Source organism: Sturnira hondurensis, unplaced genomic scaffold (genome assembly GCF_014824575.4).
Source record: "Sturnira hondurensis isolate 20B ecotype Veracruz unplaced genomic scaffold, ASM1482457v3 Scaffold0022910, whole genome shotgun sequence".
Taxonomy (NCBI): domain Eukaryota; kingdom Metazoa; phylum Chordata; class Mammalia; order Chiroptera; family Phyllostomidae; genus Sturnira; species Sturnira hondurensis.
The window spans coordinates 13,021,755-13,039,916 of NW_028095541.1; the positions used below are offsets into that span (position 1 = coordinate 13,021,755).

An 18,162-nucleotide genomic window follows, 5' to 3' on the forward strand; every position below is an offset into this window, starting at 1 on the left:
ATAATTATATTCAGTGTTTCCACAATTTTACATTGTTTTTCACTTAGTATCACATTTCTCATGTTGTTTCATAGTCAAAATAAAAATTTTGACTTTTATGCTATCTTAATCTAGTTTTGGATTTGGATAACATTCACATTTTTAAAAACTGGGATAATATACATATGTGTGTATGTATTGAGAGAGAAACATTGATTTGTTGTCCCACTTATTTATACACCCTTTAGTTGATTCTTGTACGTGTCAGGGATCAAACCTGCAACCTTGGTGAATCAAGACAATGCTCCAACCAACTGAACTACCTGGCCAGGGCCAATATTTCCCATATTTTTGTATGTTTCAGACAAAAAATGTATAAAGCATGAAAATGATTTCTTCAAAGTTTGAAATAAATCCAATGAGTCTATCAAGTCATGTGTTCTGGGAACTGAATTTACTCAAAAACATTTATTTTTTCTTAATTAGTGGTGATTTAAAACTTTCCTCATTATCAGTTTATAATTTAATCTATGTGGATAATACCATTTCATTTATTCCACATATTTGTATACAATACCTTGTCAACAGTTGTTCACAGTACTTCACCATAATTTAAAATATTTTTCTCTAGCACCTATATATTGATTGTTGGATCTTCTTTCCCATTCCCAACCTTACCTAGTATTAGTTTTTGCTTATTTCTTTCACTATTGCTTTCAAAGAGTCAACTCTCGATTTATTTGTCTATCTTTTGGCTTCGCATTTTATATTTTTAAAAACATTCTTCTCAATTACCTGTCCTTGTATGACTTGTTTTCTTTCTCTGTAAATTAACATTCATAAAGCTCTAAATTACCTCCAAGTTCCTCTCTGGTCATATTAGTTAGATGTTACTATGTAGTTTTAAATTTTATTTCATTAGCTAAATAGTCTTTTATTGCAGCTTATATTTCTTCCTAGACCCAATCATTATTTACAAGACTATTTTTGTATTTAAGACCATTTGGAGTTATTTCATTGTTGGAATTGGAGACACAAACAAAAATGAGATTAAGTCTTTAAAAGTATATTGAGATTTTCCTCTGAATCCTGGGAGATAATGTATCTTGTACACTTTGTAGACACTTGATTTCTGGCTAGATAATGTGAAGGTTATATTAAAAAAAACAAATTTAAATTGTTTTATAAAGCCCTATGGGTCACCCACCAGGCTTCCTGATATGCTAAGGACTTAATGTAGTAACGTTTGTGCAGCATTTATCATAGAGCCTAGCATATCACAACTTCTCAACCAATGATGGTGGTGGTATATGTAGTAACTGAAGTTGAGCAGTGGCTACACTGGAATGTGTGATAGTAACAGTGATAGTAGTCTGGCAGCAGTCACATCCTTCCAACCTGTTGTGCTAGCTCAGCTGCACTGTTGATCTGGACAGGAATAAACTAGCTGCGTGTTCTGGGTTCTCTTATCTATGACATAATGTGGCTGGACTGGATGCTTCTGAAGTTATCTTTATTTCTAACATTTCTAAACCTCATTTGCTGGCATTTTTAGGACATGGACTCTATTTACACCAGATACACACATGCTCTCTGTTCTGCGGCTGTTGCTCACTCTTTATCACCAAAGCCCTTACTGAAGTCAAGATAGAAAATGTTATCAAATTCACCACCCCCTCTGACTGTTTTGGACGAGTAGTAATTGATTCATTATTTCTGAAATAAAAGTACAATTTCCAAAGCAATTTAAGCCAGACGCATACTGTTCTATCACCAAAGTCCTGGCACCCATGATAATTTGTGTTGATTTTCCACCATTATTAGCAATGAAAGAATTTAAGAAAAATATGGAATACAAAGAATTTCCATGTCTGATGGTGGAATCCAGAACATTCCTCCATTAAAATGTATTAATAAAGGCCAATATATGTATCAATCTAAGAATGTTTATCATTAAGATTAAAAATTATTATTAAGAATATAAATTCTTATCATTTTTATTAAGGATGAAATTTTTCCAGCATCTACTATAAGCATCTCTGGTAATTAAAAACAAAACAAAAGCTTTAAAACCTAACTATGGACAATGTGTGGATAATCTGATGCAAAAGCAATAAAAACTATGACTTACTACCTGTTGAAATAAATGCCCCTGCTTGTAGTTTTAATGGTTTGAAACAAGAAATCAGAAAAAGTACAGACTTACCTGTGCGATAGACGAAGTTCCCTTCAGTTTCTGATGACGAAGGAGACACTAATTCCTCCTCAAATTCATTGGAACTAAAAGATCCCGAATGGTTCCTTTGCCTTGTCTTTCCCATCATGGCCGCATTTGTGGCCATGACATGTCTCAAAGAGTCATTAAGGTAACGGTTCAATAAGCTGCTCTTGTACTTTGGGGGTGACACGTAGTCCTCATTGGCCTGTGACTCTGGCCTCACTCCAGCCTTTATGACTGAGCTCTCATTTTTAATCACAGGATGGTGAACTGGGTTATTATAGCCCCCTTCATTCATGTGGCTTCTTGGAGGGTTTTCTCCATCTAAGGGGAAAAAATATCAGGTAGGACTCCTATGTACTTTTCCCCAGCCACCCAACTGCTATGTTTAATCATTAATGATAAATGTAAAGAAAGAATATTTGAAATATATAAAACTATCTTTGATATTCAAGAATAATTTGGGGGCAAAGAAAAGCAGGAATCTATGTGATCTCTCCCTATGGTATTTCAATGTTAATGAATTTCACAGAAAATGTTATTCTGACACACAATAAATTATAAACAAGAGGAAGCAACCATCATTCTGGTGGTCATTTATAGTACCATAAAAGTGAAAAAAGAACCATCATGGCATCATTATATTTTGTGGGATTGACCTTAAAAATAGCAATTGAGGCAAAGCCAAGAAAGCAAAACAAAAATGCGAACAAACCTTCAGAACATGAATCATCACTGCTTACACTAAGCCGCTCAGCATTTCCTTGAACATACTTGTTGTACAACTTTATTCTTAAAGCCCAGCTCAAATCTGGTTGTCGAACAGTATTCTTAAGTCGACGTCTTGCATTAGCAAACCAATTTGACACCTAAAAAAGTATTATTTTTCAATTAACAAAACATAAAAATAATCTACCACACAATTACTTTCCCTCACAGGACCTAAGCCTCTCTCAGTATGTCTCACCACTAAACATGCTCATGGCATAACAGCACTGGACACTCAATCTACTCGTTTATTCATTCAACAAACATGTTGAGTGCTTAGCACAGGGACTGATTACTTATTGTATTTGGGGAACAAAAATAATGAAGATGTCTTGCCATCAAATTTTCGGTCTAGGAAGAGAGGCAGGAGAATATACGAACAAGTCTGATACAAGAAAGAATGGCTTTAGATGCATTACGATAAAATTATACAGGACTCCAAAGGAAAGAAAGGGTACTTTTACATGTAACTCACGACTTCATGAAAGATTTAAGGTAGGGTTTGAAGGAAAATGTCAGCTGTAACGGCTAGAAAGAAAAGTGTGTTTCCAATAAAAAGCACACGGGAACAAAGACAAGTCAAGTTCCAGAGACGTTCAGCTGGGTAAGGAAGAGGGACGAGTTAAAGATGACTTTGAATCACCAAATCTGTGCCATTTAAAGGAAGAAAGTAGGATTCTTTAAGGATGAAATGATATGTTTGTTTGGGGGCATGTTTAGTTGGAAACACTTTCTAGCACATAGGTGAGATGTGAAGCAAGAAAATAAAAATGATAACTGACAGTTAAGGAGAGAAAAAAAACAGATTTGGGTCAAATGCACAGAGGTAATAGCTGAAGTTGTGAGAAGCAGAACGAAAAGAAGATGAAGGACCAATGGAGACCTCTGGCTATTAATGATGTAAGAGTATAAAAGAGGAGCTGGCAAAACAACCAGAGATGGAGCAACCAGACAAGCTGAGGGAAAAAAGCCCAAATAACACCCCGCTTTACCCTAAAAGTCAAGTGCTACCGAAGAAATGAACACTGCAAAACAAACGGCAGTTGCTTCCATTGTTTTTTAATAAGATGCTACCAAACTTCTAGAAGCAAAAATAGTACTTGAGGTTTCTTTCCAAATATCAGGCTATCATCAGAACACATAAATGAAAAACCCGAGAGGCTGGTATTTGCCTTTAAAAGAATAAAATGTGGAAAGAGAATCTTTCTGCCAATTTGTTCCAGAATATGACCCCACATTACCATAATGGTTTGTGTGGCAACGCTTGCACCAGAAGTCCCTTTTTCCCCCCTTTTTTAGATTCATACTATAAATACACACTTTTTGCATATTGCTCAAGCCCTAGGCCCATTCCATTATTGAGTGGAACTGTGGTGATTTCTACTTAAAAAACAAAAACAAAAAACAGAGCTACAGTTTTTTTCCTCTTTGTCCCCATGGGTAAAGCATTGTATTTTTCCCCAACTTATTTATATATACATATGCACGAAACATATCCTAAGCTTTAGATACATATTCAAATTACTGTCCTTGTGCCCTAAGCAATGACAAATTGTCCTCTTAAACTTATGTACAGTGAGGTAATATTTCACTATGGCATTTCAGAAATCATAGTTTTCATCAACCTTTCTTCCTGCCAAGCTGTGCTGTTATTACCATGATTCAGTCTGACTTCAAATTTTGAGTCTTTCCAACCTCTATAGACAGGGAACTTCTGGAACCACTCATTCAACAAACATGTATCAAGAAGCTCTTTCGCTTTAGCCATGGCGGTAGGTGCTAGGAGTGGATATTGTGTCCCCCACACATGCAGAAGGACCAGCAATAAATAACTACGACTGGAATTAACACTGTGATACATGGGTTATTGCTATGGAAGCACAGAGTGCCTGGTCCATTTCTTTGCTACATTTCTCTTTCTGTTGTCTAAGCCATGGCCAAAGTATTTGTCCAAGTTCTCATTATTACTAAGAATTTTAGAACATTCTTTCTCTGAATTTCCATGCTGTCCAATTGAATGAATCTTAACAACCACCATGAAATTCAATTATTGATGAGCCACTATGATTTAATCACTCAACTTCTTCAAATCCACATGAATGTTCCATTATTCTGTTACTGTAGTATAATGGGAAGAGACCTGGTTTCTTGTCTGAACTTGTCAAAAATATGCTGTGTGAATTGAGATAAGACACTCACTTTTCCAAACTTCAAACCTTTCATTTATAAAATATGTGGTTCCTAGCATCTTTGTCAACTCTCAAAACTAAGATCTGTGGATACAGCCCACACCGTCCTACGACAGCGTTAATTCCCTTCAGAGCTGCTACTAACCTACCTCCTGCTCCTGACACTACTCCCTCCAACTCAGATGTGTGTCTCTGCCCCTCTCACACACAGACGACACGCTGCAACTTCCTCTAGGCTGAGGTCATGTATCTACCAGAATCCAAGTCCAAAACTTTTTGTTACTTTCTTTACTAAACATCATATAATTCAGAAAAACCCCAAATCTTAAGTAATCTTAATTCTTAACTAACTTGGAATTATAACACCGCCACCACATAGTACAGTGTAAAAATCTAATTCTTAAAAAACTCCTCATATTTTTACTAAAATGCAATGGTCTTCTAACTTCAAAAAATGTTAATATACTATAATTTTAACATAGCAAAATGGGGGACCTTTCAAAGCCTTGCTAAAATTAACTAGCTTTTCATATATAGGGGTCATATCCTTTTCATGTTTTAAATTTTTTAATCCTCACCTGAGAATGTATTTTTATTACTCATTTTAGAGAGAGAAGAAGGAGAGCGAGAGAGAAAGACATTGGTTGCCTCTGGCAGGCGCCCTACCAGGGATCGCCCTGCAACCCAGGCACGAGCTCTAATCAGGAATCAAAAGTGGAACATTCTGGTGCACAGGACAACGCTCCAATCAACTGAGTCACCAGACCAAGGTCTTTTTTATGTTTTACATACCCACAGTGTATTAATTATACAGGATCTGGCAGGAGTAAGACCTGCTTGAGAGTGGTTGGTAGGGTAATAATATGGGCGTAATAATTTATAGTCTTAATTTGAACATTTCACCCAAAATGGCATATGGTGTGCTTGAAAGTGATATTGTTATGTTATAGAATTACGTGCTTATGATTTTGTAATAAGAGGTTTTATAATAGAAAGGGGTGGTATTTGTGCGAGACCCTTGTATATTCAGAGATTTTCCAGAAAGGTTTCCTGATGTCTAATATAGGCTGTTTCTAAGTTTAATTTTATAAGTTTGATGAGCACCCAATCTGCTTATATTTACTCTGCCAGTATTTTATTACCAGACATTTGCAGCACAGTCAAAGGGCTGGATACAGTCTGAGACTTTAGTATCTACTTGCATTAAGTTGTGCAAACAGCAGACAAATAGGTTAACAAATCTGCATAAATATTATTTTGCAATTTTTCCCTGATGAATTAATGCAAATTCCATCTGTTTCACTGAAAAAAAATAGCAGTTCAAGTTTTTACCTTTAACTTACTAGGGGTTCCTTCAGGTTATTATTTAAATTCTCTTTAAAGTCTGTTTTACATGAAACAGGCCTCTTTACCAGGGGGAGGTTCTGAAGGAACAGTATTTTAATGTCAAACTCAGAGCTGTAAAAACACTATTTTATAGTGAATGCTCAGAGAACCAAATATCTCGATGCTGGGAGAGAAAATGAAGTAATTTCCATCCTACTCCAACTGAGGTGTTTATGTCCATCGTATTGACGGAGGAATCATTACAGTAAACCCAAGGGCTATGCTGGCATCTGTCCACCTGTGAACAGGCAGAATCAACAAAGTGACTGGGTTGCTTGACTGAAATATCAAGCACTTCATTTCCATGCCATGTCCTATAACGCTGGGAATAATGTAGAAGGACCTTTCTGAGACTTCGTTGAATGTTTAACAGTTGCTATAATCCTTGCAGTTAATAACTACATACATACCTCAGCAGAAGCACTCTTACCAAGAAAAACTAAAACTAGGTCAATACAGGAGGCAAAATCTTGCAACACAGAGGTTTTAACCATATGGTGCAGGGACATACCCTAGAAATTTTTAAGTTTTCCTATAAGAGGAGGTAGCACGAACACCCAGTCACTAACTGTAATCTTAAACACCTCTTGCCCTGCACTGTCGATTGTGATTATGAAAGACATCATTCTAAGGAGACATTTCACTGATAATCCAGAAAAAAATATAAGTATATTTTAAGGTATAAGAAATAAACAATAGAAAATATTAAAACCAGAGAGATACAGCCTCATTTGCCCTTTGAAAATCTCTGTAATGGTGATGATTCTTTGGTAAGATTAATTTCTTACAATAATACAGAACCTTAATTGTATACCAGTTTATATTATTCTACAATAAAGCTATTTATCTTTTGAGGGTATAGAGTATATCTTTATAATGTGTCAACAGTGGTCAGCAATAGGAACCAAGCACAATGAAAAATTTTAGTTGATTGGAATTAAAACACACACATACACACACAAACCATCTCATTAATAATTTTATAAAAATGCTTGTGTCTCACTAGGAAGATGCCAGATTAATAATGCAAATGAGAGTCAAACATAATTACAGCACATTAGGCTAAATCTAGTGTGTAGTGAAAGTTGCCAAGTCTAGAGAGTTTTGCAAATAATCCTTTCTGCTTCATTTTTCAGGCACAAATCAAAATAGGTGCCTATTATTGTCCTTAGAGCTTCTCTTTATTAGAAAAAGCAACTTTTATGGTCCTAAGGATATTTTGTCTATTAAAGTTTCAGCTCTTTGTTTCTGGGATTAATGGACATTGCTGACCAGGTTTTACATCCCTCCTTATTCAGAGTAACAAAATAAGGCAAAAACACTTATCATGAAAAGTTTGACAGTTTTACTCAGAACCAAAAGGAAGTGGTTAAGTATAAAAGACATTATCAAAATATAAGCTAGTTTTGTATTAAGAAATGAAAGTTTTGCTAACAGCTTATTAATATAAATCATGAGAAATGGAGATAGGTGTTGCAATAAACAAGAGAGAAGCCAGGAATGAAGGGAACACACCATGTTTGTCTACATGAAAATAGGGTATATTTCCAGATATATTAAAAATACTAAGGTTAGTGATACTTCTGCTTGTTCTGTAAAACCATCATCTAACATTAAAGATAAAGCGTTGTGCCCTGGATGGTGTAGCTTGGTGGATTGAGCATGGGCCTGTGAACTACAGGGTCCATGGTTCAATTCCTGGTAAGGGCACAGGCCTGGGTTGTGAGCCAGGTCCCCAGCTGGGGGGACTCCAGAGGCAACCACACACTGATGTTTCTCTCCCTCTCTTTCTCCTTCCTTCCCCTCTCTCTAAAAATAAATAAATAAAATATTTTTTAAAAAAGACAAAGAGTTGCCCTCTGTGTATTCCCTACAGCAGGACGGATTTTAAAACTTTCTTAATCAGATTTCAAAACATCCTTTAGCTTTCACAAAGATGTTTTGGAAATCCACATGGTAATTATAGTGGTATTCCCTCATTAGAACCTATTTTTTTGTTTTTTTTTTTAAGGTTTTATTCATTTATCTTTAGAGAGGAAGGGAAGGAGAGAAGGAGAGAAATATCAATGTATGGTTGCCTCTCGTGAGTCCCCTGCTGGGAACTGGCCTGCAACCCAGGCATGTGCCCTGACTGGGAATCAAACTGCGATCATGTGGTTCGCAGGCCCGCGCTCAATCCACTGAGCTATGCCAGCCAGGGCCTTAGAACCTATTTAATCTATAAACATGTAGGGCCACTTTACTACATGGAAAGTACTGTGGTGGGGTGGTACGGTGGTACGAGAATGAATAAGACATGGTCACTCTTCTCAAGAAGCTTGACTCCACAGGAGAAATTTATTTAGTGGGGGAGCCTGACTCTTTAAATAGGGGCTTAATTTGCTGGGATCAAAAGCTTTATTCAGATAACAGCTTAATTTTTTTCCTCAGAAGTGTAAAGTATTTACATAATTTCTTTGGTTCCCCATAGGGTCAGAATTTGGCCATTAATGTATGTCTAACTTTTTAAACCCCTCATATATATAAACATATAGGTAGGTAGGTATGAGTGTGTACATTTTTGTATTTTATATTACATATGTACATTGCATATATACATTTTTTCTTACATAGATACCCCTTATGCCTAACTGAAATAACTGAACCTAAATTGGATTATATATAAGATCCCCTGATTGCAACATAGATTTTGATAGTTTCATTTATTTTAAAGCTCCAGAAACCAGCTTCATATACTATAAAATTTAACAATTGTTAAGCAAGTATCACTTATTGTTAAGAATAATTATCATTGCCTTATTTAAAATTACATAATTTTGTACAGAAAGAAACTATAATGAGAAAACTTTTCTTACATGAATGAAAACTTCACACAAATTAGAAAAATGTAATAGCCTAACCAATGTCTAATGGCAAAAAGAATTGTTATTTGTATTTGCACTATCACTACAGGTAGAAACTGACTTGATTCTGCATTAAAATGAAAAGTACTTATACTGCATATTACAAAATTATGGCACATGAAAATTTAAATGTCTCTGCTAATGACAAATGTTATTTTTAATAACTAAAAATGTTCAAAATATGTCATAAGGGGTTTTTTTTTGCTTTATATAAAAGAATGGCAAGCATTAACTACAGAACTATATAATCAACCAAAATAACCTATTGCTAACATCATTGTCAAACTTTTAATTCCTAAATGACAATCTTAAGTACTCTGGAAAGCAATTTTTATTTTATCTAAGAGTTAAATTTTGTTTTTAAAATTCTGGGGTTCTCCCTTACCATGTAGTCAATGGGATGACCAAAATCTCACAAATGCATCAATGCAGTGCTACTAAAATGTATGAGGCTTCTCAGCTCATTTAGTGCTTCCCCCTTTTTTGAGGACGTGTGTTCTGTTTGCATTTATAGAAGTTCCTGTCACCAAATTATTAAAGAAAACTGTGGTGTGATGGAAAGAGCATTTGATCTGGAATTACAGTATTTCCAGACCTACTTCTACCCTTACTAACGCATAACCTCCACATGCCTTGGTTACATCATCTGCGAAATGCTGACAATAACTTCTGTGCCTCACCCCGTTTTTGTGAATACCAAGAAAGATTACGTATGGGAAAAAACGCAAGCCAAATGTAAAGTAGTGTTGTTCACTAGTGTTGTCCTACACTTGACAAGTAACTCAACCATTTGAGATTTGCTTCTTCTTAGCCCCAGTAGAAGGAATCATCAGAGAAATTTGTGGATTCTAGCTAATGCCCAGAATGCTTCTTCTTAAAAAAAAAAAAAATCCAAACCTTGCCCTTCCAACCCACCTCCTTGATCTGTCAGTAACGCTAACACTGTAAGTTCTACTTGGTTCTCAAGGTGTGACCCAGAGCCAGCAGCTTCAGCATCAACCCGGAGAGCTTGCTAGAAATGCAAATCGTGGGCCCCATCCCATACCTACCTCCGAATCAGAAACGCTGGGGTGGGGCCCAGCAACGTCTGTTTTCACAAGCTCTCCATCGATTTTGATGCACACTCCAGTCTGAAAACCATTGCCATCCCCATCTGTATCCATCTACACTGGTCCGTGACTCTAGATTCCCAGACACCTTCTCAAAACTCTGCTGTTGACTTTTCACTGCCTGCCCCTAACAGAACACCGTGCGATCCCTCCTGGGACCGAGCATTAGCACTGAACTAATAGAGAGGATTGAGAGGAGACCCAGAAACTCTACCCAGAACACAGCTCTGCCCCTGGAGCCTCCAGCTGGCTTTCCTCTGCTCCACCCTTCTCCAGGGCCGAGCGCCAGGTGGAGATCCGCACAAACCGGAGGAGTGCCCGCTCCTTACCTCTCGCTAGGATAAGGATCAGAAGCTTGATGGCCCCGGGTTTACCTGCACTAGCGTCATCTGCGAGCCGAGCGCCAAGAGTATCTTCTCGGTCTTGGTGGGGTACGGATTGTCACGGTGCTTATAAAGCCACTGCTTGAGGGGCCGCGCCATGTCTTGCAGGGCCTGTCGCTTGTGCCTCACCTTCCCGCCGTTCTGCCGGGCCCTGGGACACCGGGAGAGGAGGAGGCCCTAGTGAGTGACACTCTCTGGATGCTGCCCGTGGAGAATCCCTGGCTTGGGGACACACGCAATTCAGCGGTGGCCGAGCCCCCGTCACGCACCCCAGGGCACACAGCCCAGCCGCGCACACCCTCCCCGCGCGCCCGGAGGTTGAGACGAGGGAGCCAAACAATGTTTGCGAGCGAGTATCATTGCCTCGGCATTTCCCTTTGAAGTGGCCTGGTTGTCGCAGAGGGATCGTGTGGCAGTAAAGCACCCTAAATTTCTCTTGAAAAGGGGGATATCTTGAAGCCAGTAACCCGAGGTTAGATGTCTGGGTGCTGATGGTTAAATGATTTGAAGGAAAACGTTATTTAAGCTGCAGATTTGCGCAGCAGGGCTGTCCCCTTCCCTCGCCCGCCTGCACTATGCCCTTCTCTAGTGGCCCTGGCCTGGTGAGCTGGCTGGGTAGAGGTTGCTGCAGGCTCTTGAACGTTCTTTCAATGAACTCATGGCGGCCTGGGCTCCTCGTCGCCTGTGGTCGACGGAAAGGTAGCCCCTTGGACGGCGGGAGTAACGTAAGGGATGACTGCTGCCCCGCTGCCCTGGTTCTCTTGGAGCTCTATCCAGTCTCCTTTGAACCCCTGGAGAAAAGGAGGAACTTTCCAAAGGCAGAGTACAAGGGAAAACACTCTAGGGGATTTTTCCTGATATAAAGAGAGTTAAAACGTTTGAAAAGATCTGTTCCATGGAGTAGAAAGAAAGAAAGAAAGACCCCTGGAAAAGCATATTCCGAGGAGGAAGAGACAAGCAGTCTGGAGCCAGCGTTCGGCGCTGCGCTCCCAGGAGGCTCCGGGAGGTGTCGCCGCGCTGACGCCCTACTGCCTGGCGACTCCGGGAGGTTCGCGCTCTTGAGCAGCAGCCTCTGGGGCTTTTGCCTCTGCACACTTTGAAATGCAGTTCCAATCGAAAGCACTGGTAGTAACATTTTGACGAAATCTAATCTCTATTTTACTAACCAGCAGCACCGCAGAAACAGCAGCTGATGCAATCTTCCAGGTGGAGAGGGCCAGGAAGCTCGCCCCTACACAACCCGGCGCTACCGGAGCCTCCCGGAGGTCACCTGGGTAGGGACGGCCATCCATACGTTTGCAGCCAGAGCAGCTGGGCCCACCAGCGAGCTTCGGCCCCTCACCCTGCTAAAACGAAACCCGGCACAGCAGGCTCGCGGCCTTCCCCTCCCAGCTGGCAGCGAGCCCTGACCAGCAGCGCACGATGAGTGCGCCCTGGGCAAAGCCGACCTTCCCAACACCCTGGCGGAGGCGACGCGAGCCGCGAGGCGGTGTGAAGTCTTGTGACAGAAGAGGGGCAGCCCACGGGGCTGGCCTGACCTGGGAAGACCGGACTCCTTGGCCCTGCCCTGTTCCTAGCTTCCTGCTCTGTCCTTTATATCTGGCTCTCAGCTACGGGTCTGCACCGGCGGTCCGGAGAGGGACAGGTAACTCCTACCCTGATATCCAAGTATGGGAGGATGGAGGGGGCAGTTCCAGATGTCCTCAGCTTCCGACAAGTCTCTTTTGAGCTATTCTGACGAATAGATCCCCACCCCCCACCCCCATTTTAAGAAACTACTACCTTAAAATGAGAATGCGCAAAACCAGGAGGCGGAGACCTGCCCTCCAGGGAAACTCCGCGTTCCAACCCTCGCGCCCCCACTGCTACTTGCATACCCGCGCCGCTCACTGCCCCCACCCCTCTCGACTGCGCGCGAGCCGGGGCCCCCGGAGCGTAGGCATACCCTGTCCTTCGGTGTCTCAGGCCGAGGTTGTCCTTGAGGGGTGGTCCTTCCGGAATGCCCATCTCGGGACGGGCATGCGGACTGTCCAGGACGCCGCCGTAGGACCGGCCGCCCAGCTCCCGCTCGGGAACGCCGTGGTCTTCAAAAAGCACGGCGCCGTTGATCTTGTCGAAGACGATGGTGTTCATGGTGTGGCTTGGCAGGGGCGCCCCGCGCGGCCACAGCGCCTCGGAGCCGGGCCACCGGGAGCTCCGCAGGGCTCGGGTTCTAGGAGATGAAGGTGCATCACGTTACTCGCTGAGAGCGCTCACACCCTGAGCGGAGCCCCAAACTTGGCCAAAGCGAGGGGCTGCGGGGTTCGGGCGAGAAGCGGTACCGCCGCACCTGGACCAGGGAACCCACATTTCGCCGTACCTGGCTAACCCGCTCCCCTGGCTCCCGCACACTCTGGGGCAGGTCCCTGTCCCCCTCGTTGCCCCGGCGATCGAGTCCCCAAGGCACTTCAACCGGGAATAGTGTGCCTGCGGCGGCAGGGAAAGTAATTCCTAAACGAGCCTTTCTGCCTGGGTTTGAATCTGGAAGAACCACATTCCAGACAGCAGAGCGGGACCCGCGTGTTCTCCAGTCACAATGGAAGACTAAAGCCTATCAGAGCTTCCGCTCCGGCCGTAAAGGAGATTTGGAAGAAAGGGAAATTGGGGGTAACATGAACAACCGCCTGCGCAAGCCCAGTTAATGAGTGCCAGGCCGGACCGGGATTTCACGGTCTCTAGATCTTGGATGGTTTGGCTGAACCCCCTGTGTCTTTCTCTGGGGTCGGGGTGAGGGCTGGTAAATTTAGCAGACTCCAGAGCTAGAAAGTTAAGCGGCTTCAGGGACAAACGCACCACATGCTCCCCGCCCCCCTCCCCCCAGATCTTTCTACCACCCTCCACCAGCTCGGACACTCGCAGGGGCTCGGCGGCGCGAAGGCGCGCGAGTCCAGCCTTCCCGCAGCCCGCTGTCAGTGTGGTCCCCTTCCGCAGCGCGGGTGCGAGCCTGGCTCGGAGCCTTTCCACACCCTCCCCTTTCCGGGGTTTCGGGAAACCATTTCGGAGGCTGCAAACGTTTTCGGAGAGGCGGAATCATGGTCCGTGCACCGCAGGGCCTACGGCTGCCACAATCCGAGAAACCCTCCAGCTCACCTCCCGAGTCGCTGCGGCCGGGAGCCTCTGCCGGCAGCGCACCGGCGTCAGGGGCAAGTCCGCGCGGCCGCGGATCTGCCCAGTGACCGCCCAGAGGCGCGCGGCCACCACATCCCGCCCCATCTCCCCGCCTCGAGCCACCGAGCAGCTGAGCAGCTCTCCTTCCCTTCGCTGCCAGCGCCCCTCACCCCGCCCCACCGCGACGTGGGCTGCCCCCCCACCCGTGCGCGGATCCTCTGCCTCGCCAAGCGCCCACACTCGCCAACGCCCCTCGCCCCGCCCTCCGGCTACCACAGCAGCAGCCACGCGCGACTTGTAGGGTCGTGACCACGGCGAAACGACGGCTCCCTTCAGTGTTCGTGGGGACGTGAAGTCAGACCTCCGCTGGCAGCCCCGAGTCCCCCAAGACTGAGTCCTCCCTCCCACGCAGACAGGTACGTGTCTGGGGTTTGGACACAAGCTCGGCGACAAGTGTGAAAGCAAATTTCCGTGCTCACTACCCCGGTTCAAAGGTCAGGACTCGTGTTTTTTGTTTTTTTTTAATTGTTAAATCCGTGCGCTTAGTGTTTTGCGTTCTCGCTGCTCCATTTGTGTAATACATCCTTCCCCAGCCCCACAGTCTTCCCCCCACCCCAGTGCTCCTGTATGTAGGCGTGTTTTTCCCAGAGCATCCGCCCTGAAGTTTGGAAGATCGGGCCCCTCTCGGGATGTCCCCAGCCCACAAAAGGTGGCAGTGAAACACCTGGCGCGGTTTGGGTCCACTGGCATGGCAGGAGCCGCCGAGAGAAGTCCGAGAGCTGGATGCCGACGCAAAGGGTCCCGGGGGCGTGGGAACCGCCGCTTCTCAGCTTCCGGGGAGCCCACGCGCGGTACCCCACGCCTCCTCTCGGCTCCGGTGCTTTCCACTCACCCTAACTCACTCCTAATTGTCACTTGCGGAGCTCCCTCCCAGAGTGACTGCCCCGCCCAACACCCGCGAACAATTTTAAAGCAAAGGATGAGCGGCCAGCTGGGCTCCCAGGTCCTAGCAGACCCTCCCGCCAGGCTTAGCGACCACCCATGCGCGTCTCCTAGGAACTGTGGAGAGAGATAGGGGAAGGACGGGGAGCGCCGAGGCGCCCGGGGACAGAGTGAGCCTCCCACCCGAGGCTTCGCGCGGGGACTCCGAGACCCGAGGGCTGTACCTGGGAGAGTGGGGCCCGCGGCCGGCGGCAGGGCTGCTGGCTCTCCCGATTCGTGGCTAGGCGCACTCCCATCCCCGCCGCATGTTTTCCGCGCGGGCTCCAACGCGCTCACCGCCGCCACCGCCGTCGTCTCGGCTTTATTTACCCAGACAGGCGCGCGCGGCCCGGGAACAGGAATGTCGGGGCCTTCTCATGTTTCCTGACTGCTTGGCCCAGCCAGCGAACATCCTGCGGGCGCGGTATCCACGTTCCCGGGCCGTCGAGAGGAAGCTTCTGCGCCCGCCCGGCTGTGCGGATGGCAGTTAACCCTCGCAGAGGGGATGCCACAGCCGGCGCCGCAGGGAGACCCCAACCTGCAGAGTCCTCCCTATCCAGTCCAGGCTCCTAGCTCCACCGGCCTTGCAGGCGCTGAGCATAAGGGTCTACTTCCTTCGCACTTAGTGGAGGAATTCTCGGAGAGGCCTCAAGTAGCGCCGGGCTCGGACTCTGGGAGCTGAGAGGCTGCGGTGCAAATCCCATGTCTTAGCAGGCTCCAGTGTCGGAAATTTCACTACAAGTGGCTGGGAGGGAGAGACCACTACAGCGCGCCTTTTATTTTCCTCACGATTAGCTGGAGTGAAATTACAGGCACAAACACTTCGGGTTTGTGCCTATAGCACGTGAGCGTATGTAGGAGAGGTTTGAGCCCCGGGAGCCTTTTTTCTGGTGTTACTAGGTTTCTGAGGTCATGGCTGTCTTAAAGCCAGGCACATTCAACCTCCGGGGCCGCGCTGCAGTGGCTGCCTTCGCCTCGGGCAAGGCTGGGGCTGGGCGAGACCACGGTGCCCAGGTATGGAGGAGAGGGCGACCCTAAGGCCAGGGTTCTGCACGGAGCAAAGTGAACAGAATTTACAAGAATCCGAAAGGGGACACTAGGGGAGAGAATGGTTATCAGATTCTCTTATTGATGATTCTTGGCTTCTCACCTTCATCCCAAGTATGAGTAGCGAAGCTGTGGTTTGGGTGCAACCCGAGGCTCGAGCACCTAGACGCCCCTGTTCTCGCCGCTGGCCTCGCAGCTGCAGCGACACCTTTCCTCGGTTTTTAAGAGCGAAAGTAGAGTTACCCAAACCTGAAAGGCATGGTCCCTCTCTCCTCTAAAGGTGGCTGGCAGCGCTGGGGCAGTGGCTCACCTATCCATGTTTAGGTGGCCTGGAAGTTGTTAAAACATATACTAAAGCTATTTTTTCCAAGATAAATCAGACCCCCGAATTTTCTATGTTATCTCCCAAAATACGTGGCAGCAAATCGGGAAATGGCACAATCTAAAGCAGAAAGGGACGTAGGTTTACAGTTTTGACCACCAGGCAAATAAATGTAATCATTTGATCCCGTTTCCCGATGTCCTTGGTTCTCTTCCATGATACAACTTGCGGGTGTACAGCGCGCACCTCGTCTTGGAGCTGCGGTGTGAGCTCAGTGCAGACATAGGTAGACAATCCTCGCTGTAAGGATGCAAAGTCCACGGTACCTCGCCAAGTTTCAGCTTCAGACTTGCTGCGAATAAGTTGCACGACAGAAGTGGTTCTAATTGGTAACTCACAGGACGAAAGAAACCTGCTCCCCCCTCCTTGGTCTCCACGACCACGATGGCGGTCACCAGATGTGACCATGAAATCAGCTGCAACGTTTCCCTCTGACATGTACTTGCTCAGCTGTGCTGGGCAAAGCTGAAGGCATGTATGTAGTTGCTTCCATTTTCACAATACCTGCTGTAGTGAAATATGGAGATGTATGCTTTAATATAGTCTAGTAGGGGACAAATTAATTTTCTTGTTTTGATCTTACCTTATTTACACAATTTTAAATGCATTTAGAGAACATTGATTAAAAAATATTTACATATAAGATTTGTGTTCTTAAAATCTGATGTAAATGTATAGCAAAAGTCTTTCTGCAATGTGTTTTATTATTATTATTATTTAGTAGAGGAATAATATATACCTTAGCCTCAGGTTAAGTCACTGAAAATTAATGTATGGTCATTACATTATAGTTTAGTCATTAGAATTCATTTTAAAGTGATAGAACAGTGGAGGGTCTATTTTAAAATGAAATTGTGTGCAGAATTCCTCTCTCATATGCAAATGAGCGGGAATTTTGTGATAGACCAAACTTTTATTTTTGCATTCATCCTTTATGTAAGAGTAAAATATCTTCATTTTAATCCACTGTTTAGATACATTTATCATTATCTTAAATGTCACATTTTCCTAAATTGTATTTTACTCAGCTTCTTATATTATATTCCAATCTCAGTATATCAAATGCTGTATTATAATCCTCAGAAGTAAAACTTTCAGTTTTAGAAAGATTTAAGAAAGTGTATGTAGTTTGTGGGAGATTGCCTTAATGTAGCGGGGGGGAAAAAACAGGCCAGAGCCAGAAGACTTGATCCCCAATCTTAATTCTGGTTAATTTGATGTTGGCTTAACATGAATTTACTGAAATGTAAAATGAATATTATTAAGTTTTCCATAAACTTTCCTCACACTCTCATCAAGAATTTTTTTCATGTGAAAGCTACACATTGCTAAAGCTAGAAATATGTTAAGTAAGAACATTTGGTAGAAATCTAAATTCATTCTATTGGACTTCAAGTGTAGTTATAAATATAGTTTTTACTTTCTAATGAAGAGGAAAAAAGGAGACTTCATTTTAGCATGTTGATATTTTACGAAGGAACCTGATATTTCAGAACAAATATTCATTATAATTTCTGAAAATAATGATTGCTTTTAAACTCTCTTTCCCAGTTATTATTTATAGGCAATGAAATAAAATACAAAGCAGGGAATGACTGTCACTCCCCGTCCAAATGGTAAAAACTAGTAAACTTACAAACAAGTGGCAGATTCGCCTCACACTTGGCTAG

General features: G+C 43.8%; 1 protein-coding gene across 1 annotated transcript in view; it reads right to left on the reverse strand.

Annotated features, from left to right (window-relative positions):
• MKX (mohawk homeobox) overlaps window positions 1–13,068 on the reverse strand; it is a 58,342-nt gene extending 45,274 nt beyond the window's left edge. The window contains exons 1-4 of the mRNA XM_037037219.1: window positions 12,881–13,068; window positions 10,927–11,086; window positions 2,913–3,066; window positions 2,186–2,521 (exon numbers count right to left, since the gene is read on the reverse strand). Coding sequence (XP_036893114.1) covers window positions 2,186–2,521; window positions 2,913–3,066; window positions 10,927–11,086; window positions 12,881–13,068 — 838 coding nt within the window. The remainder of the gene's footprint in view (window positions 1–2,185; window positions 2,522–2,912; window positions 3,067–10,926; window positions 11,087–12,880) is intronic.
• Between the last annotated feature and the right edge of the window lie 5,094 nt (window positions 13,069–18,162).